Raw genomic sequence first — 12,133 nt, 5'->3', positions numbered from 1 at the left:
TAGTTGTGAGCTCTCTCTGAGAGGTCCTGTCTTGCCAAAGGGTTTTGATAAAATTAGTCTTGGGGATGGTCACTAAATGTAGGTGAGGAAGTAGAGCTGGGAGTGATCACTCAAAATGCCAAGATTTCCCCCATTTTCTTTGAGGTAGAGATGGGACTAAATCAGTAAGGCTGAATTTAAATCCCATGGGGATTAAATCTCTCTCTGACATCTGCAGTCCAGATCCTGCAAGGGGCTCCATCCAGGCACCCCTGTACCTGCCCTGGGCTCCTGGGACTCCTCAGAACTGCACCAGGGAACTTTTTGCAGCATCAGGGGGTCGTACCTTGAGCCTGGGCACCTGGATGGGTTTGTGGGACGCCGGAGCTGGTGCTTGGAGACAGCTCTGCAGCACCAGCAGGGCGTGGGCGCTGAGTGCTCTGCTCAGCTTTGGGAATCCCCCCCTTGGTGTGTCAGCCCAGCATCAGCTCTTCCCTTTCAGGTGCTGAACCTGTTCTTGGCCTTGCTGCTGAGCTCCTTCAGCGCAGACAACCTGGCGGCCACGGACGACGACGGGGAGATGAACAACCTGCAGATCTCGGTGATACGCATCAAGAAGGGCATTGCCTGGACCAAGGCCAAGGTCAGGGAGTTCATGCAGGCCCACTTCAAGCAGAGAGAGGCCGACGAGGTGAAACCCTTGGACGAGCTCTACGACAAGAAGGTGAACTGCATCGCCAACCACACCGGGGCCGACATCAACCGCGACATCGATTTCCTCAAGAACGGCAACGGCACCACCAGCGGCATCGGGAGCAGCGTGGAGAAATACATCATCGACGAGGACCACATGTCCTTCATCAACAACCCCAACCTCACCGTGCGCGTGCCCATCGCCGTCGGGGAGTCCGACTTCGAGAACCTCAACACGGAGGATTTCAGCAGCGACACGGATCCTGATGGCAGCAAAGAGGTGGGACGGGGGCTCCACGTGCACTCGGGGTGGGTGCCTGGAGACTTGGCAGGGAGAGCTCTGTGGCTCCAGCACTAAACTTCTGTGTGTGTTGGGATGTCTTTGCCCCCAAACCAGCATTCCTTGTGCTAGTCTTTGCCCCCAAACCAGCATTTCTTGTTCTAGTCTTGGCCCCCAAACCAGAATTCCTTGTGCTAGTCTTTGCCCCCAAACCAGAATTTCTTGTGCTAGTCTTTGCCCCCAAACCAGAATTCCTTGTGCTAGTCTTTGCCCCCAAACCAGAATTCCTTGTGCTAGTACCTGTAGAAAGCTATATTACTTATATAATAACCACATGCATAAAATAAAGATATATAATCATAGGACAATTAATAAATATATAGTGTATATATTTTTATATATACTATTTATATATACTAAATATGTTTATATTTAGCATATATTTACATATTCTAAATATATATCCTATATATATTTACTATAGTTATAGTAAATGTATATCATAGTAAAATAATGTAATGTAATCATAGTAAAATAAAGTATAAAATAAAGCATAATATATATAAAATAGAAATACAAATCTATATATAAAATACATATATAATCACAGTTAAATATATATAATCATAGAATGGCCTGGGTTGAAAGGAACTTAAAGATCATCTAGTTCCAAGCCCCTCCATGGAGAGGGACACCTTTCATAATGGAACTATTTCATCCTGCCTGTCCTGTTAACATGAGACATACGCTGGGTCAGGATCTCAGTGATTAAAGTGAGGAAACAGCTTTCATGGCAGTGATAAAAGTGAACAAACAGCTGAGTTATCATGAAATGTGGTGTTTTTTGGGGTTGGTATTTGATATTGATTGGGTGGGGTTTTGTGCTGCAGAAACTCGACGAGACCAGCTCCTCTGAGGGCAGCACCATCGATATAAAGCCTGAGGTGGAGGAGGTGCCCGTGGAGGCACCGGAGGAGTACCTGGACCCCGACGCCTGTTTCACTGAAGGTGAGAAGGCAGCGAAGGAAGAGGCTCTGGGGATGTTCTGGGGAGCAGTCTGGGTGAGCTCAGCTCAGGGGTAGGTCAGCCTGTGTCGTAGTTGAGACAGAGGCAGAACAAAGCAACACACTCCATTTTCAGAAGGCTTCAAACTGTGTTTATTATAGCATGCATGCTTTTTGCACGTTCTTAAAAAACCCCTAAGTTTACACTTTACTCGTTGGTCATGAGATACAAACAAAGTGCTCATTGGAATAGGCAGCTGCAGATTTCTCTTGTTTATCCTTTTCTTTCTTGGTTTCTACATCAGTGACCTTGGTAGGAAATTCTTTCAGGGGTAAACATGGATCCTGTTATCAAACTTCTCTCTGGCTCACAGGAGTCTCTGTAAAACCTCTTCCACAAGCCTGGATCAGGGCTGGGCTCAGCTTAGCTCTCAGGGCTGGGCTCAGCTTAGCTCGAGGCCCTTCTTGGATGCTGGTGCACTGATTCAGAGCAATTTGCAAAGTGAAGCTCTCAGAGATGCAGCTGCCACTGCTAGGATGTAGATCATAGAATCACTCAATAGTTTGTGTAGGAAGGGACCTTAAACTTCTCCAAATTTACTCCCTGCCATGGCAGGGACATTTCCCACCATCCCAGCTTACCCCAAGCCCCATCCAGCCTGGCCTTGGACACTTCCAGGGATCCAGGGGCAGCCCCAGCTTCTCTGGGCACCCTGTGCCAGAGCCTCCCCACCCTCAGAGGGGGAATTTCTAAAGAACCAGAGATGACCTGTAGTAGAACAACATGATTTTTGTGCAGCTGATGCCTTAAGTACTCAGAAGCAGAGTACTTTTCCTTTCGTGTGGCTGGCCTCAATGTCTTCCGAGAGCTGATCCGTTACAGGAATTCCCAAGGCAAAGCTGCTTTAAATGGTTCAAGGTTATTTTATCATCAAGTTTTCCACTTGTCTCCTCAAGAGCATGGACCTCACCAAATAGAACGGGCTGATCTGTTCCCAAATTGATGTCAGTTCTGGTGCCCAGGCACAGAAGTGGCAAAACAACCCTAAAATCCTCAAGAGCACAAAAATTTTAACTCGCATTAAAACTCACCCAGCCTGGTTCATATTGGTGACGTCCAAACTGCTTCTAGACAGTGAGAATTTAATGTTTTTACCTTAAATCCTGTGTTTCTTGAGTGAAAGTGTGTCCTGTCCCTGTTCCAGGCTGTATGCAGCGCTGCAAGTGTTGTCAGGTCAATATTGAGGAGGGGCTGGGAAAGTCGTGGTGGACCTTGAGGAAAACTTGTTTCCTAATTGTGGAGCACAATTGGTTTGAGACTTTCATCATCTTTATGATCCTCCTGAGCAGTGGGGCTCTGGTGAGTAAAATTAAAAAAAAAAAAAGAAAGTAAAACCCCAACAGTTCAGAGGTTTTGGGCTTGGGGACATCTGATTGTATACAGGAAGTTTTGGGGAAAAGCAAACTGTGGGAATTCCTCCCTGGAAAACAGCACAAGCTCTTATTAGTGTTTTTAGTTTAGTTTAAATTAAGAACAAAGCCTTCAAATCTGGGTTCTGATCCTAGATTGACTAAAAACGTGAGGATCTGGGAAAAAGTCTGTGTCTATGTCTGATTTCAGAGGGTCAGAAAATCCCAGAATCACTGAGGCTGGAAAAGCTCTCCAACACCATGAGGTCCAACCTGTGACTGGAACAAAATTTTATGTGTTTGATTTATATATATAAATGAAATACATGTATTTTTATGTATTTATCTATCTATCTATGTACTTTATATATATATATATATATATAAAGTAATTATATTTTTATTTATATTTATATATATTTATTTATTTATATTTTTATATATATATATTTATTTATATTTGTATATATATTTAACTCATCTATAACTGTACACTGAACTCACCTCAGTGTCATATATTTATATTTATATATATATTTATCTATATATTTATCTATATATTTAACTCATCTATAACTGTACATTGAGCTCACCTCAGTGTCATATATATATATATTTATATATATATTTATCTATATATTTACCTATATATTTAACTCATCTATAACTGTACATTGAGCTCACCTCAGTGTCATATATATATATATTTATATATATATTTATCTATATATTTACCTATATATTTAACTCACCCATAAGTGTACATTGAGCTCACCTCAGTGTCATTTGAAGCTCCTGAACTGTGCAATAAACCCCATCTCATGCCACTTGCACCTGTTATTTCCCAGGCTTTTGAGGATATTTACATTGAGCAGAGGAAGACCATCAGGACCATCCTGGAGTACGCAGACAAGGTCTTCACCTACATTTTCATCCTGGAGATGCTGCTGAAGTGGTGTGCCTATGGATTTGTCAAGTTCTTCACCAACGCCTGGTGCTGGCTGGATTTCCTCATCGTGGCTGTATGTATCCTCTCCTCCTTCCTTCTGCTTGGGGTGTTTCCTCCTCACGTCCTGTGGGTCACAGATTTATCGATCCCAATAGCTGAGAGTTCCCAAATGAAGGAGAAAACCCTTCAGCCCTCTGTGCAGTTGTGGGATTTCTGCCCTGCAGGGACCAAGGAGGATTTTTCCAGCCCTTGGCTCTTTTTTTTTCCGTGCTGAAAATGGAATTTTTAGGAGACCTGGCTGTGTTTGGAGGTGTCACCAGCGGGAAAGCTGTGCAGATGTGGAATTCCTTGGGGATGTTTCTGGGAGTTACATTCTCTGTAATCATTTCCTTGCATTATTCATGGTGAGGGGGTGATGAGGCAGCAGAACCTCCTCGTCCCACCACCCCACTTCTGCACGCTGGATTTGTGAGAACCTCAACTCTGGAAAGCTCATTGTGCACAATCAGGTTCAGCATTTTCCATCTTCTGCTCAAAAGAGACAGGAAAGAAAAAGCAGGATCACATCAAACAAAAAGCTCAGAGCAGTGTAGAGTGAGGGGCAGATCCCCCCTGGAACCCCCTGCAGAACATCTTGGGAGGGAGGATGAATCTGAGAAATGAAGAAATGAATAAATTGTAGAATTAGAAGAAAAACAAAAGACAATAGAAGTTTTAACAATAAATTTGGCTCTGAAGCACAGCGAGGGAATTTAAAATAAATGAATTTATGCTGTCCATAGTGGTAGAAAACTGCAATTCAATTGGAAATTTCAGAACCAGGAAATTTAGAATCCCAAGTGCTTGGATCCTTTTAAAGTGTTTCATCACATCCATCTGGGATTCAGTGGCTCTAGTGACTGCCCCAAGAGCAAGTGTGTTAAAAAAGAATTCCCAGTTTTTCCAAGCTTTTCCTTTGGAACACTCTGTGTATGATTCAGTTGCTGTTCAGCACCATTATCACTCTGGAAATATTCCTGAGTAGGTGGAAGGAACTATGCTTGGAATTCAGGGACAGAAGTGACTCAAACTCTGTTTCCTGTAAGAAAATTGAAATTTTAAATTTCAATTTTTAAAAAAAATCCTCTCCGATCCCCTCAACACCTTTCCTTGGACACAACCTGCACATTCTAGGTTTTATTTCCTGACAGAAAACAAATTTTAAATAAATGAATTTCAATTTTGAAGTAAATTAATAAATACATTTATTTTCTGGATCTCTCTCACCGCCTGAAATCAAAGTACGAGCGTAATTCCAGTTTAATTCCAATTTAATTCCAGTTTGATTCCAGTTTAATGGGCAGATGTGGTTCAAGTTTAATTTCCTTCCCATGTATCTGAGAGTGGAGTAAAGATCAGGAGCTTCCCAGGCAGGAAGGGAACAGAGAGGGAACGAGTGCAGAAGGGTTTGGAATTCCCAGGGCTTTAGGAATTTTAAAACTCCCCTTTTCCCTTGGTTTCACAGAAGAATTGCACATTTTTCTCTGAATAAAACACCCAAAATGTGACTTTGAGATGCCAGAATAGCCCTCAGCAATGCTTGGTGTCCTGTATCTGCTGAATCACGTTTTTTTAACCCAAATTTTGCGGCGTGTCGTGGAAGGGGCTGGAGCGAGCCAGGGCGGCAGGGAATGAGCCTTTGCATCCTAACAACACTCTTGGATGTTGTTTTGCAGGTTGCTATAGCATTGTCCAATCCCCCTCATCCCCAAAGCTTCCTGGGTGTGTTTGTGAAGACTTTTACTGGGTAATAATGAAGGATTCTGCTTTGCAGTCAATCTGGGAATTCCCTTTGTCCGACCTCGGTGCCTGCTGTGTCTTCTGTTGGAATGTCCTCAGGGAATAATCCTCAAAGATTATTTATTAAAAGCTCCAAACAGCCTTTTCTGGCGTGGGGGAAAAAGCTCCAAAAATGAGAATTCTTTGTTGGTGGCATCATGGTTTGGGTTGGAAAGGGATCTCAAAGCTCATCCAGTGCCACCCCTGCCGCGGCAGGGACACCCTCAACCATCCCAGGTTGTTCCTGTCCAACCTGGCCTGGACTTCCAGGGATCCAGGGGCATTTCCAGGGATGGGACACTTCCAGTGTGACATTTCCAGTGGTATTTAAATAGACCACGTCTCAAAAACCGTCGGGATTTTGTGTTTAATTCTATTTATATTTATATTTATATTTATATTTATATTTATATTTATATTTATATTTATATTTATATTTATATTTAACAGACCGGCGTTGCCCTGGCTGAGCTGGTTTTGCCTCACAAAAGTTTTGTTGGAACCTTTGGGGCAGCCCTGGCGTGGTTCAAAGTAGTGGGATTTTAAAATAGGATGGAAAAACCAATCTGTTGTGGCCATTTATTTTTGGGGAAGATACCACAGAATCCTGGAATGGTTTGAGTTGGAAGGAACCTTAAAATAATTTCATTCCAAGTGCCCTGCTGTGGACAGGGGATTTTCATATGAAGGTGGAGAAAACACATCAGCCATGTGCCCAAAAAAGATAAAATCTCAATTTTCCCACACATTTATGCATTTAAAATCCAGATTTGATATTTCCCAGAAATACATGTGGAATAAGAATCATCCTTCTAATTAATTCTATTAATTCTAATTATTAATCTAATATATTTTCTATTAAAAAAATTATACATAGGAAGTGTCCTATTCTGAAAATTCACCTGAAACCCCACCTGTTCCAGGAGGAGCTCCTGTGTTTTTTTGTTTGTTGCTGTACATGGATGTCTTTATTTTTTTTTTTTTCCTTAAAAAGGGTTCATGTCTCTTTCTTATCTGTCTGAAGTGTGATGGTAGAGAAAAATGGTAGGGAAAAATGGTGGAGAAAAATGGGAAAAATACAGCAAAAAGAGGGAAAATGGTAGCAAAGAAAGGAAAAAATGGTAGCAAAAAATGGGGGAAATGGTAGCAAAAAATGGGGGAAATGGTAGCAAAAAATGGGGAAAATGGTAGCAAAAAATGGGGAAAATGTGGCCACAAAAAGGGAAAAATTGTAGCAAAAAAGCAAATAGTGGCAGCTGCTGTGCCATGTCTGTAACTGTTTACACATGGCCAAGTTGTGTCTGGACTTGGTGGGTTTAAGGATCTCTGAAAATTCGGATTTAGAGCTTAGATCTGAGTCCAGGCTGCTCAGCAGCTTGCCCAGTATAACCCAGCATAGCCCAGTCCTTCCCTGTGGCTGCTGAGATTGGGATTGGGGGAAAAATGTTGGAAATGGGATGGGGGAAATGGGATAAAACAGGATTGGGATGAGGGAAAACAGGGGGAAATGGGATAGAACAGGATTGGGATGAGGGAAAACAGGGGGAAATGGGATAGAACAGGATTGGGAAGAGGGAAAACAGGGGGAAATGGAGCTGGGATTGGGGAAAACGGGAGGAGAACAGGATTGAGATGGGGAAAAGGGAGAAAACACCTGGAATGGAGGAAAATGGAGGATTCTGGAGCTAGGGTTGGGAAAAAATTGGGAAAACTGGAAATTCTGGTTTTGGGATGTGGAAAAAATCTTGGGAAAAGCAATTCCTGGGAACCCCCCAGGCGTGGGGACCATTTTCTCTCATCCCAATCCTGTTTTATCCCATTTCCCCCCATCCCACCCCCGTTTTTCCTGATTTTTCCTGGTTTTTCCCCCAGTCTCAACCTCAGCAGCCACAGCAGCGTGTGGTGAAGCCCTGGGATGTACTGGGCTGTACTGGGCTGGTTGGAAAAACCTTGGAAAAGGGGTCAGAAATGCTGTAGCTCAGCACAGGAATTTGAGCAGCTCTAAAACAGGATCACTGTCAGAGCAGGCAGAAAAAAGAGCTGGTTTGTGTGCCAGCGTCCTGGTTCTGCATGGGAGGCATTTAAATAAGTTTCTCTAGTCTGGTAGTGATATCCTGCCACTCATCAGCAGCCCAAAATTGGTTTAAAACCAAATTTCCTGGAAATTCGGTTTAAAAAGCACAAGCGAAGTGTTGAACTTAACAAGTTTGAATTGGTACTGGCACCACTCCCTTGGGTGTTTCAATTATTGCAGTGTCTGGCTGCTTTGCCACTAATATTCTGGCATTTTGGTGCTTTTTTTTTGTCCCCCATTTGGGATTGAAAGAGTCTCCTAAGAACATGCAAAAATAAAAAATTGTGCAGTTAAAAAACTAAATAAAGGATATTTTGTATCCATGGATTTCCCTGGTGCTCTTAGAACAAGAATGTGGGGTTTTGTGCTAAATCCCATTTAGCTCATAACCAGAGAGAAAACCATCTCATAACCAGAGAGAAAATCATGCATTTTAAACCAATTTGGTTGAAAACTATCACATTTTAACAATTTCAACCATCAAAAAAAAATTTCAAATTATTCATTTCACCTTTTCCGAACGCCTTCAACCAATTTGGTTGAAAAAATCTCCGCCACGCTGCGGTGGTGAGGCAGGAGGAGCTGGGGTGAAGCTCAGCACCCCCAGAGTGCTGGAGAGCTCAGCCCAGGTGTGCAGTGTGTGTATTTATCTGTATTCTTTCTCATAGGTACCTTTAACATTTGTCTGGCTTAAATTTCATGGGCGCCGCCGGGATCCCTGCAGCCGGTAAAGGGCGAGGGTAAGGTTTTTGTCATCGTTTGGGCTCTTCCTTCCAACAGCCCCTCTCCGTGTGTGTCTCTGCCTCTCTCTCTCCTCTCTCTCTCTCTCAGTGATCTCTCTCCCTTTTTTTTTCTGTTTTTTTTTTTTTCTGGTTTCTTTTTCTATTTTTTTTCTATTTTCTGTGTAGGTCTCTTTAGTCAGCCTTATAGCTAATGCCCTGGGCTACTCGGAACTAGGTGCCATAAAATCCCTTAGGACACTAAGAGCCTTGAGGCCTTTAAGAGCGTTGTCCCGATTTGAGGGGATGAGGGTAAGATGCCATTAGCAGCTGATCCTTCTGCATGCCCGTGGAGCATTTTATTTTAAAAGCATGCTAGAACTGATCAAAACTGGTGGAAAGAAAATTCCAAACAGAATCATGATGCAGCTGCTGACTTGATCACCTCTACGTGGATGTACCCTCACCCTGCCCACCGCTGCACCCTCCCCTCTAACGAAGGGAGATGCATCAGCTGCCTCATTACATTAATTACTGGCCCAAACCACCCATTTGTAGCCGATGTTGACACTTGGCTGTTCTCATTTGGCCTGGCTTTGACCTCGAGCATCCGAGGGGCTTCTCAGCTGTAACTTTTTTTTTTAACCTAGGGAGAATCACCAGGTGCAAAGAAGCAGAATTGGAACCACCCTCAGGGTCTGCAGGTGTTGGCTCTTGGTGGAATTGGATTGAAAGATTCTGTCTGAGAGGGGGTTTTTAAAAAAAAAGGGGGGGAAAAGGCTGCTGCCTCTCGTGGGTCACTGCAGGAAGGGACTGGGGGGAGCTCAGCTCTTTGAAAACTTTGGTTTCATTCCTCTTGTTGCACCTTGTTGTTCTCAGTCCAGTCTGGTGGTGACTGGCAGCCTTGTCTGGTAGTGAAGCTTTTCCTTTCTGTCCCCTTTTCCTTTTTTTTCCATGCTTTTTTGGTCCCTGTCCTGTCACTGTGGAACCAGAACAAAGCACAAGCAAAGCATTGAACTTAAGAAGCTTGAATTGGCACCACTCCCTTGGGTGTTTCAATTATTGCAGTGTCTGGCTGCTTTGCCACTAATATTCTGGCATTTTGGTGCTTTTTTTTTTTTCCCCCATTTGGGATTGAAAAAGTCTCCTAAGAACATGCAAAAAAAAAAAAAAAAAGTGTAGTAAAAAAACGAAATAAAGGATATTTTATATCAATGGATTTCCCTGGTGCTCTTAGAACAAGAATGTGGGGTTTTGTGCTAAATCCCAGCTAGCTCATAACCAGAGAGAAAATCATGTATTTTAAATAATAAGGGAAGGGAATAGCAGTCACAGTTTTACTTCAGGGTCTGAGTGGAGCAATTCCACCTGGATCTTTCTGGAGCAATTGCACCTGGATCATCCTGATTTTTTCAGATTAGCTGATCCCAAAATCCAGCCCAAGAGGAGCAGAGAGCTAAGGAGGGCTCCTCAGACTCCCTGGGAAGCAACAGAAATACCTGAGCTCCAAATCCAAAGGAGGTGTTTCCTCTCTAAGACCTTCTCCTGCTGTTATTTCTTTGTGTCATGAGTTTAATTCTAGATTTGAATCCACAGCAGAGGCACAAAGGAAAAAAAATTTCCATTCACACAAAGGTGGAGCTTTTGCTGGGCTGGGTTTGGGTCCCACCCAGAAGTTTGATCACAAAGAACAGGCCTAGCTCTAAACCTGGAGAAGCTAAAAGCTGGTTTTAAACCATGCCTGGGAGAAGATTTCTGATGTACAATCAGGAAATTCTCATGCTTCAAGTGGGGGATTTTCACCACGGGGACATTGATAGTTACGACTGCAGCCCCGTCAGCTCCCTCGACCCAATGATCTTTGTTTTGGAGACAAGTGTCACTGCCCCATCCAACCAGACCAATTTCAGAGATCTGACATGCCTTTGCAAAGGAGACTGGAACTGTAGTTCTTTGCTTTTCTCTCCTCCATAGCAATCTGCATTTCCAGGAGCTTGCTCTGCTCTGAGCTCGGTCAGGGAGTTTGGTAGTGATGCTGTGGGACGTGCATGTGTTCTTGTCAGTCTGCACACAAAAGCCATGTTCCTCCTTTTGGAAAGCTCCAATTATGGATTTAATGAGCCATAAATGACCATCTTTCAGGAGGACAGTAGCCTTTTTTTGCTTCACGTGGTAGCTGGGATAAATCAATGTATTCGTAGGAGGATGTGATCCAAAAAGTGCTGCTGGTCCAGCAGCTGAGCATCCTGTTGGGATGAAGAGAGAGTGAGAGCAAAGGCATCCACCTGCAGCCTTTTGGGGCTCTCACCTGTGCCTTCCCGGGTGCAGGGATGAATTCCTGACATCATTTACCACCTGGAACAGAAGGTTCACCATCTGGCCTACTGTGGCCTTCGATTTTCCTTCACTCCTCTATCTCAGACTGGTTTGGGTTGGGAAGGACCTTAAAACCCAGCCAGTCCCACCCCTGGGACACCTCCCAGCAGCCCAGACCTCCAGGCTCAGTCCCTGCTGGCCACGAGGGGCTGTGGTGGCCATGGGTGGTGGTGGTGGCTTCCAGCCAGGGGAGGAGAAGGACCAGGACAAGCTGTGGCCAGTGTTCCACCCCTGGGACCTCCCAACTCCCCGTGTGTGGTTTGAGTTACAAACCAAGGCAGATAGTTCAGATGATGTTAATCCATTAAAGGAATCTAAATTAGGAGATCATAATAAAAGATTTAATATCCTGCTGACCTGCCTCTATTAAAAGCTTACATTGGCCGTGTGTTGGCTGGGGATGCTCAGGAGGGACACGGTGCTCCCAAAAACCACCAAGGGCTAAAATTAGGAAGAGATGAGCACTGACAAAACCCATCCTGGTTCCTGAGCGTTTGCTGCCCTGTGGAGGAGGGAACGTGGCTTTTGTGTGCCGGTGAGCCTGCCAGGCTGCATGCTCAGCTCTCTGCCTGGGACTACACGACTGGCCTTGCTTAGTGCACAGTATGATCTGGGTGTTAGTCCGTGCTTTAGTGTGACCACAGTGATGCTGGGCTTGGTCCTGAGCCCACCGCAGGGAGCAGGACCAGGCCCTGAGTGAAAACAGCCTTGTTTGAACGTGGGGAATGGCTGGAGGGGCCACTGGCTGAGAAAACCCCTGGGATCCACGAGCTGAAGTGTCCTCGCACTTGGCTCTCGGAAAATTCCATCAGGAGCCTTTGTCACAACGGT

The 12,133-nt window shown here is 44.2% G+C and overlaps 1 protein-coding gene across 3 annotated transcripts in view; it reads left to right on the top strand.

The window, feature by feature from the left end:
- The window catches only part of SCN8A (sodium voltage-gated channel alpha subunit 8), a 62,683-nt gene that overhangs the window by 40,042 nt on the left and 10,508 nt on the right, over positions 1 to 12,133 (top strand). For all 3 annotated transcript variants that reach the window (XM_041400342.1, XM_041400340.1, XM_041400341.1), the window contains exons 17-21: positions 482 to 952; positions 1,843 to 1,960; positions 3,162 to 3,316; positions 4,215 to 4,388; positions 9,116 to 9,238. In XM_041400342.1, coding sequence (XP_041256276.1) covers positions 482 to 952; positions 1,843 to 1,960; positions 3,162 to 3,316; positions 4,215 to 4,388; positions 9,116 to 9,238 — 1,041 coding nt within the window. The remainder of the gene's footprint in view (positions 1 to 481; positions 953 to 1,842; positions 1,961 to 3,161; positions 3,317 to 4,214; positions 4,389 to 9,115; positions 9,239 to 12,133) is intronic.

The sequence above is a fragment of the Onychostruthus taczanowskii genome, unplaced genomic scaffold (assembly GCF_017590055.1).
Source record: "Onychostruthus taczanowskii isolate IOZ18803 unplaced genomic scaffold, ASM1759005v1 scaffold178, whole genome shotgun sequence".
Classification (NCBI taxonomy): domain Eukaryota; kingdom Metazoa; phylum Chordata; class Aves; order Passeriformes; family Passeridae; genus Onychostruthus; species Onychostruthus taczanowskii.
The sequence above is the reverse complement of the archived record's forward strand: the minus strand, read 5'-3'. Positions and strand labels throughout refer to the sequence as shown.